The 19,154-nt window shown below is 41.5% G+C and overlaps 1 protein-coding gene across 13 annotated transcripts in view; it reads right to left on the bottom strand.

Annotated features, from left to right (window-relative positions):
* Positions 1-18,004, bottom strand: part of SS18 (SS18 subunit of BAF chromatin remodeling complex) — a 92,756-nt gene extending 74,752 nt beyond the window's left edge. For 4 of the 13 annotated variants that reach the window (XM_070050362.2, XM_070050366.2, XM_070050370.2 and 1 more), the window contains exons 1-3: positions 17,158-17,265; positions 13,910-13,986; positions 6,780-6,864 (exon numbers count right to left, since the gene is read on the bottom strand). In XM_070050362.2, the coding sequence (XP_069906463.1) occupies positions 6,780-6,864; positions 13,910-13,986; positions 17,158-17,226 (231 nt within the window). In that variant the 5' untranslated portion in view covers positions 17,227-17,265. Of the gene's footprint in view, positions 1-6,779; positions 6,865-13,909; positions 13,987-17,157; positions 17,603-17,667; positions 17,885-17,940 lie in introns of those variants that run through there. The other 9 variants (XM_070050361.2, XM_070050365.2, XM_070050368.2 and 6 more) reach the window with 9 other exon arrangements.
* Between the last annotated feature and the right edge of the window lie 1,150 nt (positions 18,005-19,154).

The following is a 19,154-nucleotide window of genomic DNA, read 5'->3' as shown; positions in this document are numbered from 1 at the left end:
TTTTTTTTTTTTTTTTTTTTTGACAGGCAGAGTTAGACAGTGAGAGAGAGACAGAGAGAAAGGTCTTCCTTCCATTGGTTCACTCCCCAAATGGCCGCTACAGCCGGCATGCTGTGCTGATCCGAAGCCAGGAGCCAGGTGCTTTCTCCTGGTCTCCCATGCAGGTGCAGGGCCCAAGCACTTGAGCCATCCTCCACTGCCTTCCCAGGCCACAGCAGAGAGCTGGACTGGAAGAGGAGCGACCGGAACAGAATCCGGCGCCCCAACTGGGACTAGAACCTGAGGTGCCAGCACCGCAGATGGAAGATTAGCCTAGTGAGCCATCGCACTGGCCATGGAACCATTTTTATGATAGAGTAACTGCTAAGTGTATTTATCCAGGCTTGAGTATTTGACATTTTCTTTTTTTTTTTTCTTTGAAGATTTATTTATTTGAAAGGTAGAGTGACAGAAGAGAACAAGAGAGACAGAAATCCTCCATCTGCTGATCCACTCCCCACATGGTGGAAACAACAAGGGCTGGACCAGGCTAAAGCCAGGAGTGGGTAATTCTATCCAGGTTTTCCACACGGGTGGAAGTCCAAGTACTAAGATCATCTTCTGTAGCTTTCCCAGGTGCATCAGAAGGAAACTAGATTGCAAGCAAAGTAGCCAGGACTGAAACAGGTGCTCTGATACAGCATGCTGGCATTGCCAGCCGCAGCTTAATCCACTATGCCACAGTGGGCCCCTTGGCACACATTTTGTCAAAAATGAACACAGTGAGCCAGAAAAACAACTGACAGCATTCATTGCCCAGATCAAATTTGAGTTTTCAAGCAAGAGTTGGGAATATGACAGACTTGTATCTACTGCCTTGAGTTTGACTACATCCCAGTACTTACGGAGCCTTTTCTGTTAACAACAGTGATTTTCATAAACGTGGTCTTTGGTATCACATACTAAAATATGTGCCTGTCAGTATTTGGAGGGTCCACCTAACTCAGTGAACTTATATTTCCCAAATAGCCAAAGCATAACTTTACAAAACTATGGATAAGTAAAAGATTTATTCAAAACCTTTGAAATAAATACAATTTTCAAAGAAAAGAATAAGATCAATGATGTCAATGTACATGAATAGGAAAAATGTACTAAATAAGATTCCATACTGCAACTAAACCTCTTAAAAACGAATCAGGGGCAGCACCGTGGCTCACTTGGCTAATCCTCCACCTGTGGCGCCGGCACCCTGGGTCCTAGTCCCGATTGCTCCTCTTCCAGTCCAGCTCTCTGCTGTGGCCAGGGAGGGCAGTGGAGGATGGCCCAAGTGCTTGGGTCTCTGCACCCGCATGGGAGACCAGGAGGAGGCACCCAGCTCCTGGTTGGGATCGGCGCAGTGCCGGCCGTGGTGGCCATTAGGGGAGTGAACCAATGGAAGGAAGACCTTTCTCTCTGTCTCTCTCACTGTCTATAACTCTCTTCTCTTTCTCACTGTCTAACTCTGCCTGACAAAAAAAAACATTTTTGTTTTCCAAATGATTTTCTTCTTGTATTTCAACCAAAACAAATACTACAGAAGAATGAATTCAGAAGCAGATATGAAAGCACAACTATCTTATTAAGCCAGACACTTAAAACATATTTGCAGGAGGGGGCACTATGGCATAGCAGGCTAAGCCTCCCCCTTGCGGCACCAGTATCCTATATGGGCGCCAGTTCATATTCTAGCTGTTCCTCTTCCAATCCAGCTCTCTGCTATGGCCTGGGAAAGCAGCTATAGATGGCACAAATGCTTGGGCCCTTGCACCTGTGTGGGAGACCTGGAAGAAACTCCTGGCTCCAGATCAGCCAAGCTCCAGCAATTGAGGCCATTTGTGGAGTGAACCAGTGGATGAAAGACCTGTTTCTCTGTCTCTCTCTCTCTGTAATTCTACCTCTCAAATAAATAAATAAAATCTTCAAAAAAAAAAAAAAAAAAAAAAAGATATTTGCAAAAAGGTATAATGATGCCATTCACCTCACTGAATTTGTTCTCAAAGATGCTATTTTTCCTTTAAAGAATGTACTGATATTAACATTGAATGGGTTTAATGTATTTTTAAACAAGCTAACAAGTATTTTAAGATTTTTCTCAGTTTTAATTTAAAAACCGAAAAAGGGCTGGAGCTGTTGTGGCACAGCAGGTTAAGCAGTCACTTTTGACATCAGCATCCCACAGTGAAGTACCAGTTTGAATCCCAGCTGCTCCACTTCTGATCCAATTCCGTGCTAATATCCCTGGGAAGGCTGAGGAAAATGGTCCAATGCTTGGGCCCCTGCACCCACGTGGGAGACCAGGATGGATTTCCTGGCTCCTGTTTTTAGCCTGGCCCAGTACCAGCCATTTAGGCCCTCTGAAGCGCGTTCCAGTAGATGTAAGATCTCTGTCACTCTGCCTTTCAAATAAATAAATCTTTAAAATAAGTAGAAATAAAAAAGGTGCCAGCACTGTGGCAGAGCAGGTAAAGCCACCACCCACAATGCCAGCATCCATAGGGCTGCCGGTTAAGTCCTGGCTGCTCCACTTCCAATCCAGCTCCCTCCTAATGCACCGGGAAAGCAGCTTCAGAAGATCGCGGAAGTACCTGGGCCCCTGCCACCCACATCAGAGACCCAGACAGTGTCAGGCTTTTGGTTTTGTTTGGCCTGACCCAGCCCACGGCCATCACAGCCATTCTGGGGACTGAACCAGAAGAAAGAAGACCTCTCTCTCTCTTTCCCCCTCTCTCTGTAACTCAGCCTTTAAAATAAATAAATAAATCTTTAAAAAATTTAAAAGTATCACCACAGATCCTGATGAAATTGTGAAACTGGAAAGATTTCATAAACTTTATGCCAACATATTTTAAAGTTTATTGAAATACTAACAACCATAGCCAAAGAGACAATTTATATAATATAGGAATGGAGGATATATAAAATACAGGGATATATACATTGTCCTAATACCATTAAATAAATAAGTAAGTAAAGCTATATTAAGCAAATTCTTCCAGGTAAGAAAAAGCAGGGAGAATTCTCCAGTTCATTTTATGAAGCCAGCATAAACTCAATACAAAAACCAAAGACACCATAAGAAGGGAGTATTACAGGTCAAACACACTAAAAGATGCAAAAGTCCTGATCAAAATTTTATAAACCTAATATAACAATTTTTTAAAAAGACTATGACCAAGTGGGTCATGAACAAATAATTACAAGAATGCAAGACTGATTGAGCATTAAAAAGAATATCAATGTAATTTATCACATTAACAGATTAAAGAAGAAAAGGCTTATGATTCTCTCATTATATGCAATAAAAGTATTGGTAAAAATTAATATGCATTCAAGACAGAAATTACTTAGCACATCAGGAACAAAGAGAACTTCCTTAATCTGATAAAAGGTATCCACAGAACACTACAGCAAACATCATACTTAATGGCCAAACAGTGAAAGTTTTCCCTTTGAGATCAGGAACAAGTCAAGGGTGTCCTCTATGGTCACTTCTATTTGGAAATGTAGTGGAGGTCCTAGCCAGAGAAGTAAGGCAAGAGAAAGAAATAAAAGGTGTAAGGATTATCAAGAGAAAAACAGGCCGGCGCCACGGCTCACTAGGCTAATCCTCCACCTTGCGGCGCCGGCACACTGGGTTCTAGACCCAGTCGGGGCGCCAGATTCTGTCCCGGTTGCCCCTCTTCCAGGCCAGCTCTCTGCTGTGGCCTGGGAGTGCAGTGGAGGATGGCCCAAGAACTTGGGCCCTGCACCCCTTGGGAAACCAGGAGAAGTACCTGGCTCCTGCCATCGGATCAGCGCGGTGCACCGGCCGCAGCGCGCTGGCCGCGGCAGCCATTGGAGGGTGAACCAACGGCAAAGGAAGACCTTTCTCTCTCTCTCTCTCTCACTGTCCACTCTGCCTGTCAAAAAAAAAGAAAAAAGCAAAGAAAGAAAAACAAAATTCATTATTCACAAACAATATGATCATAAATATGGAAAATTGAAAGCACCTATTTAAAAATTTACAAATAAAGAGTTGAATAAGATTGTAATACTCAAAATCAATATCATTTCTATGTGAACAGCAACTGCAGTTAGAAAACTTAAAAAAACAAAGACAGTATTTAAAATGGTCTCCAAAAATATGTATCTAGCAGTAAGTCCAATGAGAGATGAGAAATCCTCTATGGGGAAATCATAAACTTCATCAATAAACATTAAAGAACTAAATAAATGAAAATATATGCAATGCTCATGACTTGGAAGACAAACTTCTTTTAAAGATTTTATTTATTTGAAAGGCAGAGTGATAGAGAAGAGAGGGAGAGACAAAGACAGATCTTCCAATCTGCTGGTTCACTCCCCAAATGCCCTCAACAGCCAGGACTAGTCCATGCTGAAGCCAGGAGCCAGGAATTCAATCCAAGTCTCTCATATGGGAAGTAGGAATCCAAGTACCTGGGCCAGCATATGCTGCCTCCCATGTACATTAGCAGGAAGCTAGATGAAAAGCACAGAATAGCCAAGACTAGAACCAGCCAATCCTATATGGAATGCAGGTGTTCCAACTGTTGGTTTAACCTGCTACGCCACAACATTCACCCCAGAAACGGCACATTTTTAAAGAAATATATTCTCCCTAAATTAGTTGTGGTAATCTCAGTGAAAATCCGAACAGGATTATGTACATGTGATAAAACTCAATATGCTGATGTTTAAGCATATATGAAAATGCAAAGGACCAAGAGCCAAGATGTTGGAAAAAATCAAGACATATGAACTTTTCAAATACACATTGTGTAAAAGATTCTGGAATTTATGAAAATAGACCAACAGAACAGAATAGAGAGCCATGAGACACAGACCCCCTCATAAATGGGCACTATGGGTAGCATAACATGGAGAAAAGATCTTTCATTTTTCAAATACAGTTAGGAAAGAACCTATCCACATGGAAACAAATTAAATTGAACCTACTCCTTCACATTATTCATAACAATACATTCTATCTGACTGGTAATAAGGCTCACAGCAATAGCTACATAAAGAACTACTTCAAGTTAAAAACAAAATTTATTGATTAAATATCCACACACACACCCCCCCAGGATATATCTTAACGATAAGTATCTTCCTCTTTGTGGTAATCTTGGTAGTGTTACAGTGAAAGAACTTTTTTACATAGAAGTGTAAAGCAAATAAGTAACTAGAGTAATGTCATTAAGGAACCAAGATTTTTAGAGTACGAGAGGAGATATTAATATATAAAATCAAAACTAAGTAAAAATCCTTTTCTGAAGTAGAAATCTTCTTACAAATTCAGTATTTTCTCTTTGTAAACAATATATTTATTAATTCTGTTCACTTTATGACTAGAAATAATGAAAACTCAATAGTAATAAATGCCCAATCACCCAAATTGTGCTTTCTGAAAACCAATTCCATTTAAGGGGGAGAAAAAACTCTGAAAAAAATGGCTGACTCTAGTTCTATGGAAGAAAATATAAGCAGCCTGATGGTATCTCTCTCAAATCCTGAAAGCAAAGAACCAATAAAGGAATATTAGAGTCATGTCAGAAGGACACAAGTGATAAATGAAGAAGTTTCCCAATGATTAAAGAAAAATAATTTGAGCATCATAAAGAACAACTATAATAGATTTAAACATTAAAAATATAAAAATCTGTAATTTTAAACAAAAACAACAAACATAAACACTGGTCACCTTCACAAGTTGCTGGAATGTAACAGGATCAAATCAATCCTTTATAACTTTCCTACAGGGATTCTTTAAGGATAACCAAATGCTTTTTGGAAGTAAATCTAACTTTTTAGAAAACAGTTATAGTTAATAAATGCAGTAGGAATTATAAAGCCATAAATATACTATTCTATGATCCCAAAACAGAATAAAGGATCTAGTCAAGTATAAATGACTACTAGAGGAAGATAAAGGTGGATGGGAAAGTTGATCTGGTTGTAATCAACTGTATCCACTGATTAATCTCAACATTACTAAAAGTGAAATAACCACCCAACATGTTCTTCCTGATGTGATACATCAAGAAATACATAGCATAACCAATAAAAATACTCTAAACAAGAAAACTAAACCTAACTCTAAATAAGCCTCTCAACCTAATTATCAGTTTACATGAAATAAGACGGAGGAACATGTTAATGACCCAGAAGAATACAATCAGTCAAATTCAGAAGTGAGAAATTCTACAACATATAACACAATTTCTTCAACAAATAAACAGAAATTTAAAGATAAACTGACATATATTAATCAGACTGAACACACACACAACACACATCAACCAGTGCAGTATGTGGACCTTTTTTTGATTCTGAGGCTATCAACCATTAAAAGACTTAGGTTTCTTAAAATAATAGTTGAAAACTGAAAACAGATTGAGTATTTTAAGACATACATATTAAGAAATCACAGTAAATTATATCAGTAAAGCAATACTCCTATCTGTAAGAGATGCATATTAGAAATATTTACTGGTAAAGTTATATAATACCCAGTATTTGCCATGAAATACTCCAAAATTATTAATAAATTACTTATGCAGGGAGGGAATCAATATTGGTGAAATTAATTCAAATTAATGATGAAAGTAAAAACTCTGAGGTTACATACAATACTTTCACAGTCTAAGAGTAGGGCAGGAGTTACTAAACAAAACTGAAAACTCATTAAGTAAAAATGTTTTATACCATATATAATTTAAAAAATTGCTTACTTCACATTATTTAAAGGTACTTACTGCTGGTAAAAGTGACTGCATATTTTGATTAGAATCTGCTATTGTAGCAAGGTATACCAAGTTTGTGTGCAACATCTGCTGATACCTGGTGAAACAAAGCAGATATCAATATTAAAAAATAATTTTCTTATCTGTTTAATACAAATAGCATGCCAACAATTTTTAGAGTTTAATAAAAGATTTGCTATATGGACATCAATAAGACTTTAACCTTTGCTATTTCTTCTGTAAAACAATACCAAATAAATAACACATTGAAATTAATAATGAACATAGAAATCTTACCATGTGATAGACATTGTTTTACACGCACATATATTTCAACCAGTCCCCAAATCAACACAAGGTGGAAGCTCTAATTTCTCCATTTTACAGATGAAAAAACTACAGTTTAAGGAGGACGGCAGGGGGCCGGCGCTGTGGTGCAGTGGGTTAATCCTTTGTCTGCAGCACCAGCATCCCATATGGGCACGGGTTCTAGTCCCGGCTGTTCCTGTTCCAATCCAACTCTCTGCTATGGCCTGGGAAAGCAGTACAAGGAGCTCGGGCCCCTGCACCCGTATGGAAGACCCGGAAGAAGCTCCTGGCTGCTGGCTTCGGACTGGCCCAGCTCTGGCCACTGGGGCCATTTGGGGAATAAACCAGCAGATGGAAGACCTTTCTCACTGTCTCTCCCTCTCACTTTCTGTAACTCCACCTCTCAAATACATAAATAAAAAAATAAAGAGGATGGGACCGGCCTGGCCTGAAGCGCCGGCATCCCACATGGGCACCGGTTCTAGGCCCAGCTGCTCCTCTTCCAATCCAGCTCTCTGCTACGGGCTGGGAAAGCAGTGGAAAATGGCCCAGGTCCTTGGGACCCTGTACCCGCGTGGGAGACGGGGAAGAAGCTCCTGGCTCCTGGTTTTGGATCAGTGCAGCTCCGGCCACTGCGGCCATCTAGGGAGTGAACCACCGGACGGAAGACCTCTCTGTCTTTCTGCCTCTCCTCTCTCTGTGTAACTCTTTCAAATAAATAAATCTTTAGAAAAAAAAAAAAGGAATCACAATAGAATCTTTGCTGTATTATCTACTTTAAGTTTTATAATTTTTTCTTTAGTAAGAAATAAAAAATTATGTCTCCCTGACCTTCAAATAAACTTAACACTAATAAACATGTTTCTAATGCTCACATGAATTCAATCAGACACATTTTTTTAAAGATTTTATTTATTTATTTGAGAGGTAGAGTCACAGACAGAGGGAGAGACAGAAAAGGCTTCCATCTGCTGGCTCACTCCCCAGATGACCGAAATGGCCAGAGCTGTGCCAATCCGAAGGCAGAAGCCAGGTGCTTCTTCCGGGTCTCCCATGCGGGTGCAGGGGCCCAAGGACTTGGGCCATTTTCTCCTGCTTTCCCAGGCCATAGCAGAGAGCTGGATCAGAAGTGGAGCAGCCAGAACTAGAACTGGTGCCCATATGGGATGTCAGTGCTGCAGGCAGAGTATTAACCTACTACACCATGGCACCGGCCCCCTAGACACATTTTTTGACAATGATTCTTATATAAACCAGGACCAAGAAATAACTATTATATGTATATTGGACTATTTATAAGGGTTAATTATGTTATAGAAAGTCTTCAAACGGTACTAACAGCAACCACTAGCTAGAATTATTTCACTATTTTGTAGAAATATTGAGTGGACAAAAGGCCTCCATAGCCTTGGCAACTCATGACAAGAGCCTCGGGTGATTACTGACGCCATAAATGAGTGTCAATCGTTAAATCAACAACAGGAGTCATTGTGCACTTACTCCCCATGTAGGATCTCTGTCCATAATGTGTTGTACTATGTGAATTAACGACATAACTAGTACTCAAACAGTACTTTACACTTTGTGTTTCTGTGTGGGTGCAAACTGTTGAAATCTTTACTTAGTATATATTAAATTGATCTTCTGTATATAAAGATAATTGAAAATGAATCTTGATGTGAATGGAATGGGAGTGGGAGATGGGATGGTTGTGGGTGGGAGGGAGGTTATGGGGGGGGGGGGGGCATGGTAATCCAAAAGCTGTACTTAGGAAATTTATTAAATAAAAATTAAAAAAAGAAAAAAAAAGGCTGAGTGGAAACTGATATATGGGGTTCCATCTCTTACCATTTCTAAAATATCAATTAGCCTATTTTAATGAGAACACATTACTCATTTCAAGATCCTTGGGGCTATCTTTTGCTTCTCTGAGTATTAGAATGACTGCATTATTTGCAGATATCAGATCTACTGAAGCCCACTGATAACCCCATCAAAAGCAAAACTACCAAACCTTAAGAAGAGACATGGTTTACTCATGACTCTAAGAAAAAAAGATAGGTCCAGTGCTGTGGCGTAGCAGGTAAACACAGCACCTGCAGTGCCAGCATCCCATATGGGCCCCAGTTCAAATCCCAGCTGCTCCACTTCCATTCCAGCTCTCTGCCATGGCCTAGGAAAGCAGTGGAAGATGGCCCAAGTTCTTGAGTCCCTGCACACTTGTGGGAGACCTGGAAGAAACTCCTGGCTCCTGGCTTCTGATCAGCACAGCTCTGGCCACTGTGGCTACCTGGAGAATGAACCAATAGATGGAAGACCTCTTTCCCTCTGCCTCTGCCTCTCTAACTCTGCCTTTCAAATAAATAAATAAATCTTAAAAAAAAAAAAAAAAGATTTAGTATTATACTGATTAGTACTTATTAAGTTAATGATAAAATATTATTAAATCTTTTCGACCATACTCAACATCTCATTTGTCTAGAAGCAGAGTTAAAGTAGATCTCTAAAACCCTGGCAGGAGCCAGTGTTGTGACACAGCAGATTAAGCCTCCACCTGCAATACTGTAATCCCTTATGGATACCGGTTTGAGTCCAGGATGCTCTGCTTCAGATCCACCTCCCTGTTAATATCACCTGGGAAAGCAGTGAAAGACTGCTCAAGTACCTGGACCCTAGTAGCTACATGAGAGACCTGGATGGAACTCATGGCTTTGGCCTGGCTCAGTCCTGGCCACTGCAGCCTTTTGGGGAGTGAACCAGCAGAGACCTCTTTTCCTCTCTCTCTTTCTCCATTCCACCATGTAAGTCAAAAAAGTAAAAAAATCTTATTTTTTAAGTTAGCCTACTATAGATTTTCTGAAATTTTTTTAAAGATTTATTTATTTTCAAAGAGTTAGAAAGAGAGGGAGAGAGGTCTTCCATCCACTGATTCACTCCCCAGATGGCTGCAACGGCCAGAGATAGGCCAGGACCAGGAAATTCATCTGGGTCTCCCATGTAAGAACAGGAGCCCAAGCACTTGGGCCATCCTCTACTGTCTTCCTCAGGCCATTACAGGGGGCTGGATCGGAAGCACAGCAGCTGGGACATTAACTGGTGTCCACATGGGATGCTGGCAAGGCAGGCAGCTGCTTTATCCACTATGCCACAGCACTGGCCACATTTTACTGAATTTCAAGTTCTACCTGTGGTTGTTTTGGCAAGGCCAGACCAAATGATTTCACAGGCCCTAATAAGGCCAGTATGCCCAGCTTTCCCCACCCCTACTACAGTAACAGTGTAATCATCATAAGAAAATTATTCTTGAGACACAATATTATCACCTAATCCATAAAACCCATTCGAATTTCTCCAATTGTAGTAATACCCATAAATGATTTTCTCTAATATAGAGATATAAGGTTAAAAAAAATTTTTAGTTTGATATTTCTAACTTCAATAGGTATTACACCTTACAGCATTCAACAAACAAGCTTATTCAGTGAACTCAAGGCTCAAAATTTTACATGAATGAAAAAGTAATAAATATTAATATACTTTAAAGGGTTTGTGTATAGGTCACCTAAAAAGCAATCAGCAAATCTTCTAGAAGAATCTGGATTCAGCTGTGACAACTAAAACACTAAAAATTATATTATATATTGTCTCATAAACTTTTTATTCTATACTGTTACATGTCACTGAAACAACTTACTTTCTTAACATATTTTTAAAACACTATACGTTAATGTACATACCAGAATTTAAACAGAAAGAATGTGGACATATCATCTCCACAAGTGATTCAGACCTCACTTACAAGAGTGCAATTGACTGAGTTGTGTTCTTGTGTTCACTGATATTATTAGATAAAGCCATACATTCAAAGATATTACCAAGAAAAATCAGTGGTTGGTAGGAATATTGTGCTCATTATCTTATTACTACATATTCATATTTTCTAAGTTTCTACAACATATATATTGCTCTCGTAAACTATTTTTTTCTTTATTTTTTATTTTTTATTTTTTTATTTTTGGACAGGCAGAGTGGACAGTGAGAGAGTGAGAGACAGAGAGAAAGGTCTTCCTTTGCCGTTGGTTCACCCTGCAATGGCCGTCGCGGCAGGCGCGCTGCTGCCCCGGCATCGCACTGATCCGAAACCAGGAGCCAGGTGCTTCTCCTGGTCTCCCATCCGGGCGCAGGGCCCAAGCACTTGGGCCATCCTCCACTGCCTTCTGGGCCACAGCAGAGAGCTGAACAGGAAGAGGAGCGACCGGGACAGAATCCAGCAACCCAACTGGGACTAGAACCCGGTGTACCGGCGCCGCAGGTGGAGGATTAGCCTATTGAGCCGCGGCACCGGCCCTCCACCAACTTTTATACATACACACATGACTTTTTAAACTTACAAATAACTTTAAAACAAAAGGAAACAATAAAAAGGAATGGACTCTGGGAATTAGATAAAAAGTGAAACAAATTATAAGAAAGGAGTATAGCACAAAAACCAGGGTTGCTGGGATTATCTGCTTTAGAATAGAACAATGAGATCTCTGAGAAAGAGAGATGTGTCCCAAAACAATGGCGAGAATAAAATACTCTAAAGCTGCATTGTCTAATACAACAGCCAGAGGGTACAATGAAATGTGGCTAATTCAAAATGAGATGCATTTAGAGTAACATACACAATGGCTTAGGAGAAAAGGAATATAAAATCTTATTAATTTTTATACTGGCTATACACTGAAATGATAGTGTCTTGAAAATTATGTGTTAAACAAAATGTTATTAATATTAAATGCACTTATTTCTTTCTAATTGTACAGAAACTTTAAATGGCATCTATTGCTCACATTTATTTTCTACTGGACATTGTAGTTCTAGAGATGTCTGATAAAATATTCAATTTATTCTACCACGCCAGAGTCTACTAAAGTATGCCATTTTCTCCAGACATTACCACTTCAAAATAAGAAAGTATGGTTCTTAGGAATGATAAACAGTTCTTTTATTAAATAAAAGCTCTCTCATCAGTATATACAGATACAAACATACATCTTACAAATCTGAATATCAAACTCTTCTACAAACCAAATTATAGACAAAACTGAAATCACGTTTTTATGATGTAGAGTAAGGAATCTAAGAAAAAACTGATACCCACTCCCCTGACAAAGAAATTTTTCTTTTGCAAAAACTCAAGAAAAGCCACACAAAAACTCATTCACAAATGTTCACAAAAACTTATACACAAATGTTCACCATAGTATTTTGAACCAAGAAGGGAAAAAAAAACAAATGTCACCATTAACAAATAAATAAAATGTTGAGAAACCTGCACATTGGAAGATAACCTGGCAATAAAAAAAGAAATAAACTACTTCAAAAAGTAAGTGACAAATGTCAATCAAAACACAACACATACAGGGTACACATGTGGCCTAATAAGCCACTCACACCCTACATGTAAGTGCCTGGGTTTGATTACTGCCTCCAGCTCCAGATTCCAGTTCACTAACGTGGACCACATAAGGCAGCAATGATGGCTCCAGTAGTTAGGTTCCTGCCACCCACATGGGAGACCTGGATTCAGTTTCTGGCTACTGATGGCTGCAGGCATCTGGGGAGTGAACCAGTCCATAGGAGCTTGCTCTAGCACACACTCTTCTTCTTTCTGTGTCTTTCAAATTAAAAAAAAAAAAAAAAAAAAAAAAAAGATAATCTACAAGGGGCATTCAAAAGGTTCAAGAAAAATGCCTATTAAGAAAAATTGCAGGCCGGTGCCGCGGCTCACTAGGCTAATCCTCCACCTAGCGGCACCAGCACACCGGGTTCTAGTCCCAGTCAGGGCGCCGGATTCTGTCCTGGTTGCCCCTCTTCCAGGCCAGCTCTCTGCTGTGGCCAGGGAGTGCAGTGGAGGATGGCCCGAGTACTTGGGCCCTGCACCCGATGGGAGACCAGGATAAGTACCTGGCTCCTGCCTTCGGATCAGCGCATGCGCCAGCCGCAGCGCGCCAGCTGTGGTGGCCATTGGAGGGTGAACCAACGGCAAAGGAAGACCTTTCTCTCTGTCTCTCTCACTGTCTAACTCTGCCTGTCAAAAAAAAAAAAAAAAAAAAAAAAGAAAGAAAGAAAGAAAAAGAAAAATTGCATGGATTTCAAAATGTTTTTGCACCTAAATGAACTTATTTTTAAATTCCATTTCCCATAAACTTTTTTTATTTGACAGCAACAGAAAGAGAGAGAGACAAAGTAAGAGAGATCCTTCATCTGCTAGTTCACTCCCCAAACGGCTACAACAGCCAAGACTGAGCCAGGTTAAAGCCAAGAGCCAGGAACTCCATCTGGGTCTCCCACATGGGTGTGAGGGCCCAAGCACGTGAGTAATCTGCTGTTGCTTTCCCAGGTGCATTAGCAGAGAGCTTGATGGAAAGCAGACCAGTGGGGAGCTCATGTTAGATTCACCATAGGCGGCAGCTTAACCTGCTAAGCCACAACACTGTCCCCACCACAAACTTCTTGAAGTCCCCTCATACTGTATGAATCCATTTATATGCAATGTCACAGTTGACAAATCTATACAAAAAGTAGATTAGTGATTGTCAGGGAGTGAAAGATTAGGTGGAATGGGAAATGGCCACTAATGGGCATGAGATTCTTCTGGGGATGAAGAAAATGTTCTCAAATTGACTGAGGTGATAGCAGCACAACTTTATCAATGAACCTAAAAACACTGAATTGTACATTTTACAAGAGGTTAAATGTATGTGAATTATGTCTCAAAGTTGTAATTAAAAAGAAAAGTAAAAAATTAACAAAAACGTATCACAAAAGTTTCATTTCAATCTTACTGAGAGCACTCTGAGGTCTTTCCTTTATTCTGATAGTCCATTATACACTGAATAAGATGGTTATTTTCGTCCAACATCTGAAACAAAATTAGAGAGTTTATCATAAATCTAGTGCATCAGACAAAAACAAGCCATAAAATTCAGAAAAGGCATCAATACATACTGCTTGAAGAACTCTAAAGTAGATCTCCTACCAAAATACTTTTATCCCAAAAACATTTGCCATGTGTTATATAAAAACACTTAAGGAAACGGAAATTTTAAAGAAAAATCCCTTAAAACTATTTTTTGTTAATGCTGCTACATGCTACTATAAAAAAAAATTCCAATTAATTTTAATAACAAATAGAATTCTACAGGTCTTTCTCACTTAAAATTTCATCGTAATTTTGTAAAAATTTACAACATGCAGTTCATATGGGTAAGTCCTTTAACTACTGATTTTTTCTTCAGATTTGTAAAAAATGTTTTATCAGAAAACATACAGGATGTTTTTATACAACTATAGCTCACCACAGAAAATCTTATTTTGGGGCCGGCACTGAGGCATAATTGGCTGAGCCTTAGCCTGTGGTGTCCGCATCCCATGAGAGCACTGGCTCAAGTCCTGGCTGCTACTCTTCCGGTCCAGCATCTCTGCTTACGGCCTGGGGAAGCAGTAAAGGATGGCTCAAGTGCTTGGGCCCCTGCCCCTGCACGGGAGACCTGGAAGAAGTTCCTGGCTCCTGGTTTCAGATTGGCCCAGCTCCAGCTATCGCAGCCACTTGGGGAGTGAACCACCAGATGAAGATCTTTCTCTTTGTCTCTGTTTGTCTGTAATTCTACCTCTCAAATAAGTAGAAATAAATAAAATCTCAAAAAAAAAAAAGGAAAATCTTACTTCACATCTTTGGAGTGGTATTATGTTTAATCAACAATGTTTTAATATTTCTGTTCCAATTTTTCTCCTTCTGAATTAACTGAAGGCTAGAAGAAGAATGTGAATTTGTTTTATATTTGAACATTTAATTACCTGTTACCTGTAATAACTTTAGCAGTTAGGACTAAAAATTATGAGTTCAAGTTGTCTTCCTATCATTCTAATTCTTTGTAACAGTAAAGAAAAAGCCTATCCTTATCCAGAATGAAGTAAATATATGAAACTGCAGCCTAGGAGACAGCTAGCTAGTGTTCAAGTTTTGTAAAAGTATAGTTTTGTGATTCTCCAAATCAGAATAATCAAATACAATAAAATCAATGCATGTATAAAATACTTATTATTAGACTGAATTTGCCTTATACTTCAATTTTCTTAAACGTTTATAAACAAAAAATTGGTTTATAAATCTATCCTAACAATCTAAATCAATCTTGCCTTCAAGAGGTAAATAATTTATCTAAGCAAAGTGGCACTGAGGAAACAGAGCAATTAAAAGCCCCGTTAGTTTTAGTGCCAACTTTGTTATTCCAAAAATATTCAACGAAAACTCCTAAATTTTCAGGGGCCCTGAATATCAAGGAACAGGACATGTTCCTTTGGAACACAATCAACCCTTCTAGGATTCAATGAAAGAAATGAGGCACAATACCATAAATCACTCTCAATTTAGTTAATGTAACTTCTTAAATTAAAAGCAAAGATCTATTTAACACTTTGATTTTTCTGAGCATGAATCATAATCTTCAACTGCAAGGGAAAAAATACCAACATGCCCTTCTGATAAATCCAACTCTGCCTTTAACAGAATCACTGGATGTGCAAAAAAAAAAAAAAAATCCTTAAAAATGCAGTAATTCAATCTCGAACCATTCCTAAACCTAACAAACATCAACATTAGAGGATCTCTCATTTCTCCACACTCTCTCACACTATAGAATAAGGCAGTTAGTTTGGAATTCATTTTTCTCTTATCTGATGATGAAAAATAACTGATCAGCATCACACCGGAATTAATCACTCCTGATGAGTATCGTTAAGATTTACAAAAAATTTTTAATAAAAATAAAAGCTAAGGACCTTCCTAAGGCAAACATAAAAAGCGTGAACCCCTCCAGAACATGCTTTACAAATGTGTACATGGAGCTGTTCCCCAGGCTGCAGGCTCAGCCCAGTGCACTATAGGAAAGCAATGCATTTCCAGTTACTGCCAAGCCGGTTGGTTCAAAAAATAAAGCAACAGTTGGGCAAATGTCAAATGCCACACTACAAAGAAGCTGACAGTAAACAGAAACCGATTAACATAATCTATAGGAGCACAATACTAAAAGCTGACGTTTCCTCTGTTTTCATCGTTGTTCTAGTGCATTAAACAAACAGATTTAAACTGCTAAATTCAGCGAGTTAACTTCTGAAAGTCTAGCTCCCGAAAATTCAGAATGCAGCCTCGCTCCTAGGCAACCAAGGTAGAGGACCATAAAGAACCTTTGTGTCCCCAATTGGAGCAGCACGGCAGCGGCGGCGGTAGCACTTATCCTCTAAAAAGGACGCGGCTCCTGTGCATTTACCACGACTTCAATAATTGGTCGCAACTGTCTCCGCCACTGTACGCCCCAGCAAGGCAAGGGACCATGGCTCAACACACAGCCTCAGCGCCTACAACAGCGCTTAACAGATATTTGCAGGACACGTAAAGAACCAGGGGTGATCCCGAAGGGAAAACGGGGTTCCGGGTGTAGCCCCAAAGTCCATGAGGTCCTTCCTCGGCCGCCCCGTCAGGCTCTACTAGGGTTCCCTGCAGGGTCCGCCAAGTTCTCCAGAGAGCTCCGCAACTCGGCCGGAGTTCACAGGGCGGCGACCCGCACTCAGACTTCCCCTGGCCTGCCGCGGGACCCGAGGTCGGGTCTGCACCGAGCCGCCGCGGCGCGCGGGGCGGGGCGACGCCAAAGTAACTCCGGAGCCGCGCGGGGCCGCGGGAGGCTCCGCGGCCGCCCTTCCCCGCGCGGCCGCAGCCGCCGCCACCGGGCGCACGGGCCCCGCCGCCCAAACGCCGCCCGCCCCATCCCCAGAGAAATCGGGCGACGGTTGCTCGGGCTTTTGTGCCTGCAAGAGCTAGCTTAAAAGCGCGAAGAACTCGGTGAAAAAACCGGTTCGCCCTCTTCCGCCACCCACTCAGGCAGAGCCCGCGGCTCGGGTTCCCACACACGGCTGCTTCCCAGCAGGCCCGCCTCCGCCTCCGCCCCCGGCCCGGCCGACTCCCGGCCCGGCCCTGCCCCCGGTGTCTCTCCCAGAGGCGGGGTGGGCCTGGCATCCCCGACCCGCGAGGTTTCACCTTCTGGATTGCAGCGGGAGTGATCTCCCCCTTGCCTCGCTGCCTCGGGGCTGCGAACGCCACAGACATGTTGCCGCCGTCACCACTATCGGCAAGTCCCGAGCGCTCAGGGTGAACGGCAAACTGGGGGAAAGACGCCGGCCTCTCGGGCTGAACCACCTCGGGAATGCGGAGAGGGGGGATGCTCCGGTGCCAGGCAAACAGCCGGCCGTCCCGGCAGACAAGGGCGACTCCCGCTTCATGCACGTCGTGTGTCTGCGTGTGTCTGAAGAAATGGAGACCAACAGAACTTCTCCGTCCCTAACCATCCGCAGTCCATTAACCTTTCCCTCTCCGCACACCCCCGTTCCTCTGCGCTAATGGTAGGGCCGCGCCCCAGTCCTCCCTCCGCTTCAGCGATTCAGGAAATGGTCCCGCCGCCGCGGGAGAGGGAGAGGCTGGGGCCACCCCTGTCACAGGAAATGCGAGCGGCCCGAGCCGGCCCGCCCCTTTCGCGCGGGTGCAACTTGCCTCCCTCTCCGACACTCGGAAGCCTCCCGCGAGCTGCGTTTCGGCGCTGAGCTTTAGAACAAGTTTAGTTTTTCCAACTTCATCCTTACCCCCTCCTGGGAGCAAGCGGCCGCCGCAAGTTGTCCGCAGAGCCCGGAGACAGGAGGAGGACGGTCAGCGGACTCGGGAGTCCGTGCAAACCCGTGGAGCATCTGCGGAGATAAGGCAGAGGTGGAAGGCGAGGTGAACGCGGATTCGCTGGTTTAAACGGCCCGGCTACGCCCCAACGCGCACCTCACCGTCCACGGTCTCGCTTCGTACTCCCAGTCGTGCCTAACAATTGGAAAGTCACCCTGACCCCAAATCGGGACACCAGGGCGGTGTTCAGCACTCAGGGACAGTCGGCCAACGAGACTGGACGACCGCAGAAGAACTCGCTTCTCGGGGCCAACCCTTTGGTAGAAATGTGGGTCGATTTCGTTCGACTTGGGTCTTCAGAATTAATCTTTGAAATAGGTCCCTCCTCATGTTTCTAGTTACACACTTAGTGACTAGTAAATAAAGACCAGGCTGTCAGGCTTCAGGTCAGCGTGAGGGGGGAAAAAAGTTTTCAAATTACGTAAAGAACAAGGGCAAATGTGCATAATGTATTGCTGTGAATACTTAACCTGGGAATATATACTCCTACATTAACACACAGGGAAAGTTTATATAAAATGTTACCCAACATGAATAAAGCTCAAAAAGCAATATTTGCCCTAAGAAAAACTAGCAAACAAGAGACTGAGAATGACAGTGCACTCAAGGTAGAACGGGAAGTCTGGATTGTGCTTTAAAAAGACCTAAAACATGAAAACTCAAGCTAACTTAAGAATGAAGGGAAGAAAGTTCATACCCTTACTAATAGCAATTATTCGGAGGAATTTAACCGTTGTCTTTCACTGTCCGAATCCTTGAAGAAAACTCTCTGCTTTATTTGGACTTAACTGTAATCACACCAAATTGGGGAAATTTGTTTTGAATTCAGAGCAGAATTCAAATCTTTCTACCACAGTGGTTGTACAACGCCTGGCATTGCATTGTCATGTCTTGATGTTTACATAAAAGTACCTTGGTAGTTAACTATTCAGTAGGAAAAATGAATAGTTCTTAAATAGCCCTACTGCTCCAGTTCTGTCCACTTGACAGATAGCACTGAAATCTCATAAAACAGCATCCAGTAGGAACAACTGAATTTCTGTATCTCAGTTTAAAAAGACTCCTGTTCCAGGGAGGCACCCAGAGATAGTTATCTTCTTTTTTTAAATTACATTTCTAACAGTGGTCAGTGTAGATCAATCATTTGCCTTTTGAAGCAATCAAGAGACTGGATAAACACGATTGAATGATGCTATAGACAAGGCAATGCCAGCATACTCTTTTACAGTAAAACTCAAAAGTAGTACACTATAATAATTTAAAGGGTAGTATAGTAAATGGGTACTGAGAATCAGTTATGAGTGTCTGAG

Source organism: Oryctolagus cuniculus, chromosome 10 (assembly GCF_051225735.1).
Source record: "Oryctolagus cuniculus isolate XC-2025 breed Fujian yellow rabbit chromosome 10, ASM5122573v1, whole genome shotgun sequence".
In the NCBI taxonomy this organism is placed as follows: domain Eukaryota; kingdom Metazoa; phylum Chordata; class Mammalia; order Lagomorpha; family Leporidae; genus Oryctolagus; species Oryctolagus cuniculus.
The sequence above is the reverse complement of the archived record's forward strand: the minus strand, read 5'-3'. Positions and strand labels throughout refer to the sequence as shown.